Source organism: Zootoca vivipara, chromosome 13 (assembly GCF_963506605.1).
Source record: "Zootoca vivipara chromosome 13, rZooViv1.1, whole genome shotgun sequence".
In the NCBI taxonomy this organism is placed as follows: Eukaryota; Metazoa; Chordata; class Lepidosauria; order Squamata; family Lacertidae; genus Zootoca; species Zootoca vivipara.
In genome coordinates this window covers 14,704,531-14,719,467 of record NC_083288.1, presented here as the reverse complement: position 1 = coordinate 14,719,467, position 14,937 = coordinate 14,704,531, and the positions used below count along the sequence as shown (strand labels likewise).

The 14,937-nt window shown below is 47.5% G+C and overlaps 2 protein-coding genes across 5 annotated transcripts in view; one reads left to right on the top strand and one right to left on the bottom strand.

Annotated features, from left to right (window-relative positions):
* The window catches only part of DNAJC7 (DnaJ heat shock protein family (Hsp40) member C7), a 34,222-nt gene extending 33,209 nt beyond the window's left edge, over window positions 1-1,013 (bottom strand). Inside the window, exon 1 of the mRNA XM_060282080.1 lies at window positions 737-1,013. Coding sequence (XP_060138063.1) covers window positions 737-858 — 122 coding nt within the window. The 5' untranslated portion in view covers window positions 859-1,013. The remainder of the gene's footprint in view (window positions 1-736) is intronic.
* A 1,642-nt stretch (window positions 1,014-2,655) lies between these two features.
* Window positions 2,656-14,911, top strand: NKIRAS2 (NFKB inhibitor interacting Ras like 2). Of its 4 annotated transcripts, none has more exons than XM_035134888.2 (4): window positions 2,656-2,733; window positions 3,823-3,971; window positions 6,916-7,157; window positions 12,223-14,911. In XM_035134888.2, exons 2-4 carry the CDS (start codon window positions 3,860-3,862, stop codon window positions 12,460-12,462), a joined length of 594 nt encoding a protein of 197 aa, XP_034990779.1. In that variant the 5' UTR covers window positions 2,656-2,733; window positions 3,823-3,859; the 3' UTR covers window positions 12,463-14,911. The 4 variants fall into 4 exon arrangements, with proteins under 4 accessions (XP_034990779.1, XP_034990781.1, XP_034990780.1 ...); XM_035134890.2 differs by having other exon boundaries at window positions 2,723-2,733; window positions 3,823-3,953; XM_035134889.2 differs by lacking the exon at window positions 2,656-2,733 and adding an exon at window positions 2,774-3,067.
* The last annotated feature ends 26 nt before the right edge of the window (window positions 14,912-14,937 follow it).

Sequence of the window (14,937 nt, the reverse complement as noted above, 5' to 3'; positions counted from 1 at the left end):
GTGCGGGAAATTCCCTTATTCAGCGCCCTTACTTTCATATCCGGGAGTTGACAGCTGACAGCACAATAGGATTTCCTTATCTTCAAATCCGGGGGTTGACAGCTGTGCCTTCTAGTAACATAATAAGCTGCCTTATACCAAGTCAGAACCACTGGGCCATCTTGCACAGTACTGTCTACACTGGCAGGAAGCATCTCTCCGGGGTTTCAGCCCAGGAAGCCTCTCACCAGCCCAACCTGGAGATGCCAGCGGGGACTGAACCGGGGACCTTCTCCTTGCAAGGCAGACTCTTTAGGGGTAGGCCCCCCCCCACATAATTCACCCTCCCAGCACCTGGCATTTCAGAAGCAGCACACGTGTCTACACAGACCAGCCTCTCTCAATCTTGTCCCCCACCCCCCAGGCTGTTGATGGACTACAGCTCCCATCACCCTTTGGCCATCTAGGGATGATGAGAGTTGTAGTCCAGCGACACCTACAGGGGATACACACAATTAATTGGCTTTATCCTACGGTCCTTTGGGGGCACAGCTGAGGACAATGCATCTCTCGTCTCGCGCGCACCCCCAACCCCCACTTACTTCCCCTTCCCTCACCTGCAGTGCAGGCCCCGCCCCTCGCCGCATTCTCCCCTAGCCCACCCCTCCCCCCTCCATGGGTCTGCCCCCCCTCGAGGGGACGGGAGGACCCGTGCGGGGAGTGTGCCTGGAGGGGGCCCTCGGGCGGAGGCTCTTACCTGCGCGTCCCCGCGTCCTCGTCGCTCAACATCGCCGACCCTTCAGGGTGAGAAGGCGCCGCCAGGTTCGCCGCCGCGGGCGCCATAATCACGTCGCACTCTCCTCCTCCCGCCGCCGCCATCTTGGCTTCCTTGTTGCAGGCGATCAACGGCCGGAGAGCCGGGAAGGGAGAGAGAAAGGAGAGAGAGAGAGAGAGCGGGAGAGCGAGAGCGAAAGGAGGACGGGAACGGAAGCTCACACGTCCATATCCGAAGAACGAGTAGTGGCGGCTAGAACGCCCACTTCCGGTTTAGCTGAACAAGGAGAGGAAGGATCGGAGTCCGCCAAGAGGGAACCCCGGCTCCTTTTCCCCCCCTGTGTGGCGGGAGGAGCCCCCTCACCCGCTGAGAGGAATAAACATAAAAGGGACGCAAAATATTAACAATTATTATTTGCCCGTGCTCACCAATCCAAATTTGATCTGTATCCGGAAGTTTTTTTAATGTTTGACGTTTTATTATGTTTTTATGCGTGTTGGAAGTCGCCCAGAGTGGCTGGGGCAACCCAACCAGAAGGGTTGCGTATTATTATTATTATTATTATTACTACTACTACTACTACTACTACTACTACTACTACTACTACGTTGTACATCATAATATGATGCTCTGGCATTCGTTCTCTCTCATGTCAGTCCACAAGTAAAAAAAAATGATAATTGTTGCAACTGTTTTACTTTATTGCTGAATGTTCACATGCAACCAAGTTTGTAAGTCTATGCAAATATTTTTTTATTGTTTTTAATTTTACAAAATCAATAAAAGAACAATTTAAACAAGAAAAAGAAACCAAATCCTGAGGCTGGCCTGTACTTACTGGGGCTCGTTGCTGGGACTGGGTTCCCTGATTCCTTATTTATGCTTGCTTAGGAAGGAGCTTCGTTGAACTCAGCTGGATTCATCACTTTAAAGAAAAAAAACCTATGTAAAAGTACGTAACTAACATTTTACATAAATATATTCAATCACCCTGAAAAACACACCAGAAGGATATGGCAGTGATCACTTTCCTATAGTCCTCATTTCCAACATCTGGTCCACTCAAAGCTTTAATCGGAACCTGTGGCCTGTCCAGATGCTGTTGGGTTCCAACTCCCATCAGCCCCAACCAGCATGGCCAATAGTCAGGGATTATGGGAACTGTAGTCCAAAAAAAGTCTGTCTGGCTGCAGGTTCTTCATCCCTGCTATATAGCTTTAGAACACTAGATTTTCCTTTAGCTAGCATGACTAACGGTGGCTTTTGATGGCTAATGGTTGTTAATAAACCTATTCTTCTCAACTAATGCATTTTTAGTAATCTTAGGGCTTGCACATACTTCCCCTTGTGCTGTGCCTGGAAAGCGTGGGTCCAAGAGGCTATTAGGTTACCCCGTCACTCTTGTTTGTTCTGATTTAGTGGTAAACAACAGGTTTTCCCAGGGGAAAGCAGCCAGTGCAGGCATCCCCAAACTGCGGCCCTCCAGATTTTTGGCCTACAACTCCCATGATCCCTAGCCAACAAGACCAGTGGTTGGGGAAGATGGGAACTGTAGTCCAAAACATCTGGAGGGCCGAAGTTTGGGGATGTCTGAGCCAGTGGCTATCCACCTTGTGGCAGAGAGAATTCGTAAGTTAATTGTGGGGAAAAAGTGTGACCACAACACATAACCATTCTCTCTGTTGTGGTATTCCACCATTTCCCCCATCACACAGGAACACACACTGTGCACTATGCAACTCTTCTGCACTGTGCAATTGATGCCGCTGTCTTAAGTGCTCCGCAGCTGAAGTTCCCCAAGTGACTCCTTGGCAATTGCGGAGCAACATTTCACATGCAACCCTAGATGGAGCTGTGGGCTGCCTCTTTCTCTTTCTGCCACTTCTCCTAGCTCCTTTGACTTGTTGGCCCTCAGTTCCTCTCCCGGCTGAAGCTGAAGGCAGAAAGTAAGGAAACAAAGGGGCAAGCGCCTTGGGAAGGTAAGTCCATATTACCCCGTGCAGGTGCGCGCTGATCAGCCGGTCAGGATCAGCCGAACTTTCTCAGATGAAGCTCTCAAAACAGGATGCACCATTTAGAAAAGCAAGATCGGTGTGGAATTGCATGCTCACGTTATACCAAGGGTTTGTTCCACTCGTTTATGTGGCAGCAGACCTGTGCACAGGCCCAACAGGGAACAACAGCCACCAGTCCAGGCTTTCTGGTTAGCATACCTGAATGACGCACGAGGAAAAGAGCCTGGAAGTGCCTTGAACGGGAATGCGTTCGTTGTTGGCATAAGCTCTTGTGAATTGGAGCCTACTTCGATGCAAGGTGACTCCTCGGCTGGGCACGGAGTAAAAAGAATTGGGAATGGTGGGGGAAAGTCTAGTGAAATTTGATATTTCTACGTGACAGAGAAAATGCATGCGAGATGAAAATAGCGAGCTTTTTGCAACAACAATGGAAACTTTTCTGTGCAATGCTTGCAATGGGCAAGAAATGCATGGACGTGATTAAATCAGATTGCAGGATAACATTTAATACATTGCAGCATTGGAACAATATGTTCCTCAGAGAATAAAGTGGGTGAATCGGTTTCGCAGAGCTGGAGATAAGTTTCGAGAGCTCCTGGCGGGGTCAGTCGAAAGCAAGACTGCTGGACCCTGCAGTGTGTCTTTCCCCAGACGACTGATCCTTATAGGGCCGCTTGCATTCCTGCTCACGCCCTTTCCCCCAATTTGCTGGTACAAACCTGGGCTCCAGGCAGCCTGGCTGTTCTGCTGGAAGTCCCTCCCTGAAACTCCAAAAAAACAGCCTCGGGCACATAGCTCAGCGACAGAGTGTTTGCTCTGCATGCAGTAGGTTCCACGTTCAGACCCCGGCACCTCTTGGTATGGCTGGGGGCAGACTTCTGCCTTAAACCTTGGAAAGCTGCTGCCAGTCTGTGTAGACAATACAGAGCTAGACGGACCGATGTCCCTTGGCCTGGTGACGTGAGGGTGCTTCCTTTGCTCCTGCGCCCACACAGAGATGTGTGGGTGTTTGTATGCCTATGTATGTTTTCACCGCATGCCTTCCATTTGCAGCTTCTTGCATTCTTCCTCTCCCCCCACCGACCAGAAGATGGGGAAGAGCTGCAAAGTGGTAGTATGTGGGCAAGCGTCCGTTGGGAAGACCTCGATCCTGGAGCAGCTCCTCTATGGAAATCATGCGGTCGGTGAGTGTTGGCTTTCAGGTGGGCACAGCACGCTACCCTTGCTTGTTCAGGCCTAAACCGGTTTTTGAGGCTAATTCAGACCCCCTCCAAGTGTCCCTATTTTCTGGGGACAGCCCTGGATTTACAGAAGCCGTCCCGGTTTCTGAGTTGATCCCGGAATGTCCTGCATTTCCTTAGGACGTCCCTATTTTCATCAGAGAAATGTTGGAGGGTATGGTAGGACGTCCCTGTTTTCACTGGAGAAATGTTGGAGGGTATGGAGTTATGCGAGCCAAGGAGATAAGGAACTATACAGCCTTTAGAAGACATCTGAAGGCAGTCCTGTATAGGGAAGTTTTTGTTTAAAGTTTAATTATGTTTTACGGTATATATGTTGGACATCACCCAGAGATGGGTGTGGTAATAATAATAATAATACATCCCATTTTCATCAGAGAAAGGTTGGAGGGTATGACTATCCTGATTGTTCAAGGCTAAACCATTTTTAAGGCTAATTTACTGTACAGAGCCATTGCGAAAATTAAAAAGAGTCTGTTGCTTGCCTATGTATATCCTGCCCATCATTGGGAGTGATTCTACGTGGCCAGGGAGAAACTATCCTAGCCTGGGTCCCATGTTTCTCGGGGAGTGTCACCTTTTTTACCACCCCCTGGCCTCAGCTCCAATGCTCTTCTCAGGCCCTGATTCACAAAAAGCTTGCTGCAAGAAGTAAAGCGTTTCTTAATATCAGTTACTCTGTAGCTCCAGAATGAATGTCCCTCTCTCACACATTGGCGGGTCTTCCGGAGAGGGTGCAGAACCCCACACTTCTGTCTGACCCACAGCTCAGCTGGTTAGTTCTTTTGTTAAGTACTGTTCACTCTGTTTTCTTTGTAGGGGGTTAATAATTACTTTTGATTCTTTGCACATTGCCTAGCGATGCAGCTTGAAGAATTAAATCTATAGCCACTAGGAAGTTAACATGCAGTGCAGAATCGTGAGCAAAGTGGAAATTCAATTTGACTGGGTTACGCGGGACCCAGGGAGGGGGGGGGGGATTTGATGTGGTGTTAGGTAGGCAGGCAGGAGAACACAGACGCTTGGGTTTTTGCTAGGGGCCCAAGCCTAGCAGTGCAGTATTACCATTTCCACTTCGTAGAGAGCACCCAAGAAGATAAAATGCAGCACAAGATCATTCTCAGTTTGCAAACCCCACCTCTTTCAGGTTAAGGACCCCCCCCCCACAAAGGATACTGTTGTTGAGAGCGCCCACCCCCCCAAAAATCCTGGAGTCTATACTGAGGGTGGGTAAAGGGTCGAAAGGCTGGTCGGCTGACAAAATTGAATTCTGGAGACAAAAAAACCCACAGGGGCAGAGTGTTCATAAAAATGCGGAGGAGTAGAGTGCTGCTGGTGGAAAAGCTGCAGACAGGTGAGGCAGCTTAGGAGTCTTACACAACAGGCAAATGTGTCTCAACTAGACATGAATATGGGGCAAACCAAATACTGTACTGCAAAGGACAGAAACCTTGGGCCACATAGCAATTGCACTCAGGCTGCATTCTTCTTCTTCTTTGGCGATCACTCGTAGCCGAGTAAGATTGTCTTCCATAAACTCTGTTTTAACAATGAGTGCGTAAGTGACTGTGGAGACCAATTCTGGATCCACACGTCCTTCCACAGTGGGGACATTGGTTCCCAGGTAGGAGTTGATCCTGGTGAGGGTTTGCCAAGCGTGCCTTCCTCTTAGCACGTTTCTCCCTTGCGTCCCGAGTTCGAGTGTCTTCAAAGCCTATGACACCTTTGGTAAAGGCTGTTCTCCAATTGGAGCACTCGCAGGCAAGTGTTTCCCAATTGTTGGTGTTTATACTACATTTTTAAAGATTTGCCTTGAGGCAGTCTTTAAACCTCTTTTGTTGACCCACCAGCATTACGCTTTCCATTTTTAAGTTCGGAATAGAGTAGTTGCTTTGGAAGACAATAATCAGGCATCCGCACAACGTGACCAGTCCATGGTTCGCAATGAAAAGTTCTGTGTCTGAGCACCCTTTCTTTTCCTTTTTGCTCCAGAGCTTTCCCCACAAAAACTCGCTCTTTAAAGCTCAATCGGAGCAAACAGCAATCCTCAGAAAACCCAAATTGACATTCACTCCCATTTAGCTTTAAAGAGCGGTTTTCACAATGAATGCTTGGATCAAAAGACCCCAGGGTGCAACTAACTGTATTTAAATGAATTACATTCTTAATATGTATTTTTAAAATTATGCAAAGCATAAGGTAAATATTTCGTATACCATATTTTTCCGTGTATAAGACGCCCCCATGTATAAGACGCCCCCTATTTTTGGGGACTCCAAATTAAGAAAACACCCCTTAGCGCTACCCGTGTATAAGACGAGCCTCAATTCGAAACCTAATTTTTTGGTAAAAAAAAAAACCCTTCGTCTTATACATGGAAAACTACGGTAACTGCATAATACAGTGGTACCTCTACTTACGAATTTAATGCGTTCCAAACGCACATTTGTAAGTAGAAAAAAATTGTAAGTCGAATCCCATAGGAATGCATTGGGAGAAAAAATTCGTAAGTAGAAAAAATCCTATCTAAGCCGCATCCAAGATGGCGGACGGAGCTCCATTTGTAAGTAGAAACATTCGTAAGTAGAGTTATTCGTAAGTAGAGGTACCACTGTATTTTGTGAACATTTGTATGATATTTGCAATTTTTAAATCCATAGTAGGGTACGAAGTATATTAGGCCAGCTGCCAAAATATCACACGAGCTTTTGAGTTCTCCAGAACTCCTTGTTTAGCTGATGGAAGAGTCCTGGAGAACTCAAGAGCTATTTTGTTTTGGTTGGCCTAACAAAAGCAGTGCCCCTGGCTGCTGCGAGTATGGAGAGAACGAATCCTTCTAAGAAAACTCCCAATAATTTCAGCATGTGCAGTAATGGCTCCCCTCTGTCCCGTTGGCTGTGTGCAGGTTCAGAGATGATCGAAACCCAAGAGGACATTTACGTGGGCTCCATCGAGACGGACCGGGGGGTGCGGGAGCTGGTGCGCTTCTATGACACCCGAGGCTTGAGGGATGGGCTGGAGTTGCCCAAGCACTGCTTCTCCTGCACTGATGGATACGTGCTGGTCTACAGCATTGACAGCAAGGAGTCCTTCAAGAGGGTGGAGATTCTGAAGAAGGAGATAGACAAGAGCAAGGATAAAAAGGAGGTTGGTGCTCCTACACTGAAAGGTGTAGGGGGGGGCGGGTCTCAAGTGGGAGGTGGCGAACCTGTCGCCCTCCAGGTGCAGTTGGATTCCCATCAGCCCCATTCAAGATGGCTAATGCTGCAGGATAACGGCGTCCCTCTGATGGCCGTAATGTCGCCACTCCTGGTCTAGAGATCTCTGGCTTTTATTAGTTATTTATTTATTGAATTTATATACAGTCATACCTCGACTTACGAAGGCTTCGATTTCCGAATAATTCGACTTCCGAAGTCAAAGCCTCCGGAAGTATTTTCGGCGCGCACACCCAGCGCATGCGCTGGAGTGGCGCTTCAAGTTACGAAGACCTCGACTTACGAAGAAGACCGCGGAATGGATCATCTTCGTAAGTCGAGGCACCATTGTACAGTGGTACCTCTAGTTACCAACTTAATTCGTTCCGGAGGTCCGTTCTTAACCTGAAACCGTTCTTAACTTGAGACGCACTTTCGCTAATGGGTCCTCCTGCTGCCACCACCGTTGTGCGATTTCTGTTCTTATCCTGGGGCAAAGTTCTTAACCCGAGGTACAGTGGTACCTCGGTTTGCGACCGCAATCCGTTCTGCGGAGGCGGTCGCTCACCGAAGGTACGCTTCTGCGCGTGCGCGAAGCGCCGTTAGAGCGCTTCTATGCACGCGCTGCACAGATCGCTGCTGCGCATCTGACGCCGCGGAACCCGGATGTAAACACTTCCGGGTCCACGGTGGTCGCTCGCCGAAGCGGTTGCAAACAGAGGTAGACGTAAACCAAGGTTTGACTGTACTACTTCCGGGTTAGCGGAGTCTGTAACCCGAAGTGTTTGTAACCCGAGGTGTTTGTAACCCGAGGTACCACTGTACTGCCCTATACCCAGAGGTCTCAGGGCGGTTCACAGAAAAGATCACAATATATAAAATCAAAAGAAAAACAATACCCCCCCAAAAGAGCCACATTTTTTAAAGGGTATAGGATGTCAATCAGATCAACCAAAGGCCTGCTTTAAAAGGAACGTTTTTGACTGGCGCCTAAAGGTGTATAGTGAAGGCGCCAGGCGAACTTCCCTGGGGAGAGCATTCCACAGACGGGGAGCCACTGCAGAGAAGGCCCTGTTCTCATGTTGCCACCCTCCAGACCTCTCGAGGAGGAGGCACACAAAGGAGGGCCTCAGAAGATGAACTCAGGGTCCGGGTAGGTTCCTATGGAAAGAGGCGGTCCTTGAGCTATTGCAGTCCCGAGCCATTTAAGGCTTTATAGGTCAAAACCAGCACTTTGAATTGGGCTTGGAAACTAATTGGTAGCCAGTGCAGTCAGACCAGGATCGGTGTAATACTCTCAAACCGTCTTGCTCCGGTGAGCAACACCTGGCTGCTGAATTCTGCACCAGCTGAAGTTCCCGAACTGTCTTCAGAGGCAGCCCTACGTATAATGCATTGCAGTAATCTGACCTTGAGGTTACCAGAGCATAGACAACAGTAGTTAGGCTATCCCTGTCCAGATAGGGGTGTAGCTGGGCCACCAGACGAAGCTGATGAAGGCACTCCAGGCCACTGAGGCCGCCTGAGTTTTTGAACTTTCTTTCCTCCCAACACTTTACAGATTAGCATCACATGGTCATGGGGCGCCATCTAGGGGAGGGCAAGGCTCCCCCACAATTTTCAAGGAGGGGACCAGCCCCCCTCAAAATTCCACGGCAGCCATGCATTCACATTCTGCGGGACGTGCTTGCGCCGTGCGCGTAAGCCAACAGGGCACGCGCATGACATGTTAGTACGCACCGTGAAGTGCGCACGTGGCGTGCTTACGTCACACGGCCACGGCCCCCCTCAATCTCAGGTGTGCTTGCCTGGACATAATACATTTAAAGTATAAAGCACGTGACTCCCCCCCCCCCCCCAAGGATCCTGGGAACAGTAATTTGTTAAGGGTTCTGGAAATTATAGCTCTGCGAGGCACATGAGAGGTCATGTGTTTTAACCATGTGGTGTGGAAGAGATGCCACGGATTCTCTTGCGTGCTGTAAAGGGCCTGTCTTCAACCGACGGGTCATTTCTCGCTACTAGGTCGCGGCTCGATTTAAAGTGAGTCATGGAAAAACATGAGGACTATTGCTGAGGAGAGGAGCGAAGAATGCACTCTGGGGCTCAGGTCTGGCTAGTCTCTCAGGTCGGGCAAGCTTTGGGAATATTTGGGTCAAGGCCTGCAAAAACAATAACAGCTGTGTTTGAGGGCCATATTGAGGAAAAACCCAATAAGCACTTTTAAACTTGCATTCAAAAGATTTCAGCCACAGTGCCTTTTGAAAAACATGATGAAACCTTGGACTGATTTGAATGCAATTGCCAGAGAAAAATGTGTACTAATTACATATAATAGCCAGCAGAGCCTGTATTGTTAGCTTATAAGCAGTAGCTAAAAGGGCAAAAAAAATACTGGTGTTTCCTCACCCCCTCATCCAACCACTCGGCAAAATAGACAGTATTTGCCCTCTTAGTTTGAGTTTTGACATTTTAGCTCTTAAGAAATCCTTCTGCACTGTAAAACTTGTAATCAAATCACATGAGTGAATGGCAGTCCGGTAGAAGAATTCAGATTAAGAATCATAGAATTGTAGAGCTGGAAGGGACCCCAAGAGTCATCTAGTGCAAAAATATCACCTAAATCATGTATGACAGAGGGCCTTTCCAAGGAAGGAGAGTCTTACCACCTCTCGTGAGAGTCCGTTCCACTAAAAATCTTCTTCATTGGTGTTATGTGGGGACTCTCACTTCTGCCCCAGGGGACATTTAAAAATGGCTTCTCACTGCTAGCGGTTAGAATATTATACGCTCAAAAATGGAAGGCCAAAAAACTCCCAAAGAAAGAACAATGGCAATATTGCTTGATTAAACATGTGGAACTTGCAACTATGACAGCGAGAATAAGGGTCCAAGATGAGAGAAGGATATGGGAAGAGTGGGAATTTTGGGGGAGGATTTAAAGAGATACAATAAATTAATAAATTTCCAAGTATGGTTAGAAATATGAACAGCAGTGAAAAACAGTACAGTAAATATTGTGGGGATTTGAACCTCCGACTCTCCAATCGGCAAGCCCAAAAGACTCAGTGGTTTAGACCACAGCGCCACCCGTGTCTCTTAAGGTGTACTTAAACCCACTTGGCATCAAAGGCAACAAGAGTTTTGAAGGGTTATTTATGATTGATTGTAAAAGGGCGTTAAAAAAAAACTTTATCTGGTGACTTGCACACGGGGTATTTTTAACCTCTGTTTAGCCCGTCATAATTTCCTTAAACCCTGTTTTACTCTAGAGCAGGGTTTCCCAAACGTGTGTCTCCAGCTGTTTTTGGACTACAACTCCCATCTTCCCTTGCTAGCAGGACCAGTGGTCAGGGATGATGGGAACTGTAGTCCAAAAAAAACCCCAAGCTTGAGACCCAAGTTTGGGAAACTCTGCTCTAGAGTCATCTTGCTATGAGCATTCATAAATAATGCTTTTCTCCCCACTGCACCAAATTGACCAAGAAAAGCTACTAAAACCTCAAGCTGACCCTGAGCTAGGTCTCGCTATCATGTCACACGAGTTGAGAGCACATCTTGTACTTTCCTGACAGGGGAAAGTTAGGTTGTTATTGCTGAACAAGCAACAACAGTTGGGCTCTTTCCTGTGCCAGGCATCCTGTGCTGCTCACTGACTCAGGCCCCTGGGAGTCATTCCTACCAACTTCACATCTTCAAGGCACAGCTGCGACTCTAAACACCAGTACTCCAGTGGAGAAACTGCCTCCCTCCCCTTGGCTTTTGAGCCTGATCAAACTATTGATAAGGGAAATTATCTAGTTTTTGCCTTTATGACCCACCTTTTCTCAAAGGAGCTCAAAGTAGTGTACACACAGCCCAGTATACCTGAAGGAGCATCTCCACCTCCATCATTCAGCCTGGACACTGAGGTCCAGCGGCAACAGCCTTCTAGCAGTTCCCTCACGGTGAGAAGTGAGGTTGGAAACCAGGCAGAGGGCCTTCTCAGTAGTGGCACCTGCCCTGTGGAATGCCCTCCCATCAGACGTCAAGGAAATAAGCAACTATCTGACTTTTAGAAGACATCTGTTTGTTTGTTTGTTTGTTTGTTTGTTTGTTTAGGGAAGTTTTTAAGGTTTGATGTTTTATCGTGTTTTTAATATTCTGTTGGGAGCCACCCAGCATGGGCGGGGTATTAATAATAATAATAATAATAATAATAATAATAATAATACAGTTCTCTTCCTCCTCATTTAATCCCCGTAACAACCTTGTGGGGTAGGCTAGGCTGAGAGGCAGTGACTGGCCCAAGGTCACCCAGTGAGCTTCATGGCCAAATGGAGATTTGAAACCCGGTCTCCCAGGTCCTAGTCCATGGGTAGGCAAACTAAGGCCCAGGGGTCGGATCTGGCCCAATCGCCTTCTAAATCCGGCCCGTGGACGGTCCAGGAATCAGTGTGTTTTTACATGAGTAGAATGTGTCCTTTTATTTAAAATGCATCTCTGGGTTGTTTGTGGGGCATAGGAATTTGTTCACCCCCCAAAAAAAAATATAGTTCGGTCTGAGGGGCAGTGGACCGTCCCCCTGCTGAAGAAGTTTGCTGACCCTTGTCCTAGTCCAACACTCTTTAACGACTATACAACATTGGCTATACAGTGGTTCCTCTACTTATGGATTTAATGCGTTCCAAACACACGTTCGTAAGTAGAAAAAAATTGTAAGTCGAATCCCATAAGAATGCATTGGGAGAAAAAATTCGTAAGTCGAAGCAACCCTATCTAAAAATTCGTAAGTAGAAAAAATCCTATCTAAACTACATCCAAGATGGCGGATGGAGCTCCATTCGTAAGTAGAGTTATTCGTAAGTAGAGGTACCACTGTATAAGAATGAAACTCGCTCATAACTGGTTGTCCCTCTATCCTGCATCCTTAATCTGGTGACTGAGGAAGGGCCCACCAGCCTTGCTTATGTGCAGATCTGTGCATTTCTTAATTCGTTTCACGCAAACTTGTCGTTTCGTTCCGTTTGCGATAGGTCACCATCGTGGTCTTAGGCAACAAGTGCGACTTGCAGGAGCAGAGGCGCGTGGACCACGATGCAGTGCAGCACTGGGCCAAGGCCGAGAAAGTGAAGCTGTGGGAAATCTCCGTCGCCGACCGCCGGACCCTCATCGAGCCCTTTGTCTACCTTGCCAGCAAGATGACGCAGCCGCAGAGCAAGTCCGCCTTTCCGCTCAGCCGCAAGAACAAGAGCAGTGGTTCTGTGGACGGGTGAAAGACTCGGGTGCTGTGCCCGCTGTATCTTGCGACCTGCATGCGCATAGGGCTGGCCTTACCTTGAGCAAACGTGAAAAGGGAACACCCAGTAGCAGATTCCTGATGAGCCACTGCTTTCCTTCCTCTCTTTGCATGTTTCCCCCTCTTTTTTAAAAAAGAACACTCCAAGTACACAGCGGTGGACGCCACTTTTGGCTTGAATGGGGGGGGGGGAGGGAAATGTCTGAAGCGGACACCACATGCCCGAGTCAAGTGCCAACAGGTGTGTTGTGCGATGATAAAAAAGAGCATCCTTATTGCAGTCACAGGCTAAGGGCACATTGGTAGCTTAAAACAGTGAGGTTGCTTTCTTCTCACTGAGGTTCAAGTCCGCATTTTTACATAGAGCGGGTGGGGAGGTCTTAATCTGAGGCGTGTTACCTGATCTGTTTTCCTGCCCCCAAAGCAAAGTGTCCTATTCAATGAAGTTGTCGTCTGAATGTGCAGTGGCTTTCACAAGTGTACACACCTCAGCTTAACCACAGCTTATGTTTCCAGTGGGGTGGACGTTGGTTTGAGACAAGGGGGAAACGCCACGTGGCAGTATTTCCCAAGGAACTACAGGATACAGGTGGATTGCGACTAACATGATGTGTCCTTGGCTTCAGACACCAATGGTGGAAGTGCCACTGGAGTGAGAGGAAGTGGTAATGTGTACACAGCCACGGTTGAATATTCAACCTTGCTTGGAGCCACTCTTTCATTCTTCTTTTCCAAGCGGCTTTGATTTTTGGCCTTGGAAAACCTGTGTTAAGGCCGGGTACCAAATTTCTGCTGTTGATTTGGGTCCTGAAGGGCAGCATGGCAGAGAGGGGAGTCTTCCTTGACCAACCCCATTTGAGTGGTGACCCTGATTCAGTTCCCTTCCCTCCCTTCTTCTGCCCACCAAGGGAGGATGAATGCTGTAGGGTGAAGCTGCAGGGCTATTGGGGGGGGGGGGAATGAGGACAGCGGAGGAATGCTGCCGAACATGGGAGCAAGCTGATGGCCAAGCTAATCTGTTCTCTCCAGACTTCTTGGCTAGCAGGAAATATCTGCAGAAAGGCTTTAGGAGCTGACTCGTATTTGTTTATTAAGAAGAGAATGCTGAGTAATTGCGGATGGAAGAGAAGCAAACAGTGAAATGCCTTAAGTTCAAGGCCGATGCTCGTGCGACTGCACACTTCCTAACAATTAGTTTCCAGGCCCAATTCCGAGTGGTGGTTTTGACCTTTATAAAGCCTTAAATGGCTCAGGACCGCATTAGCTCAAGGACTGCCTCTTTCCATATGAACCTACCCGGACCCCGATATCATCTTCTGAGGACCTTCTTCTGGTGCCTCCTCTTCGAGAGGTCCGGAGGGTGGCAACATGAGAACGGGGCCTTCTCTGCAGTGGCTCCCTGTCTGTGGAATGCTCTCCCCAGGGAAGTTCGCCTGGTGCCTTCATTATACACCTTTAGGCGCCAGGCAAAAATGTTCTTTTTTAACCAGGCCTCCTTTGTTTTTGATTGACATCCAATGCCCTTTTAAAATGTGGGGTTTTTTTTGGGGGGGGGGGTTATTGGGTTGTTGTTTTTATTTTGATTATATATTTTGTGGTTTTATATATTATGTTCTGTGAACCGCCCTGAGCCCTCCGGGATATAGGGCGGTATATAAAATCAATAAACAAATAAATTAATTAATTAACAGAAGTATGGGGAAAGTGTCATCCTAGGAATGGGATTTAACGCTTTGGGAAAGCTGATTTTGCTTAAATGGGTAGCTCAACTGGGTAGAATGTGGTGCTCATAATGCCAAGGCCACAGGTTTGATCCCTGTATGGGGCAGCTGCATTATTTCTGCAGATGATCCTCGGGGTCCCTTCCAACTCTACAATTCTATGATTGTATATATATTTAAAAATACCCCAATGCATGGGATGAGTTTGATTTTGGACATCTCATGAATGGCTTTTCCAAACATAGTGACCCTGATTTCCCGATCTCGTTTAGGAACAAGTTATAAGCAATTTCTTGGACAGCTGGCATCAAATTAAGACTGCAATCCTATATATACTTACCTGGAAGTAAACTCCCACCGAGCGATGTCCAAGGAAAGACCACTACTTAGTTGGGGTCAAGAACAAAGGTAGAAGAGTTGTCCAGAGATCGCTGGTTATGATACAGCTAATAAGTGTATTGGAATCCTTTTAGCTCTGGTGTGTAAAACTATTATGAGGAATGCAGAATATATTATTACATCTTTTATTAATAAACGTTTTAGGTTATTGCGCTTTCGTCCAGCACACTGAAAACTGGTGTCTTCCGCTGAGGTGATAGTTAGGCTGCATGTTTATTTGGGCAATATGCAAATATATGTAAACCATCTGGTTTTGCAAAATATAATTGGGCACCCAAAAATAAATAAATCTGTAACCAATGAGCAGCCCAGGCACTTTGTTCAAGAATGGT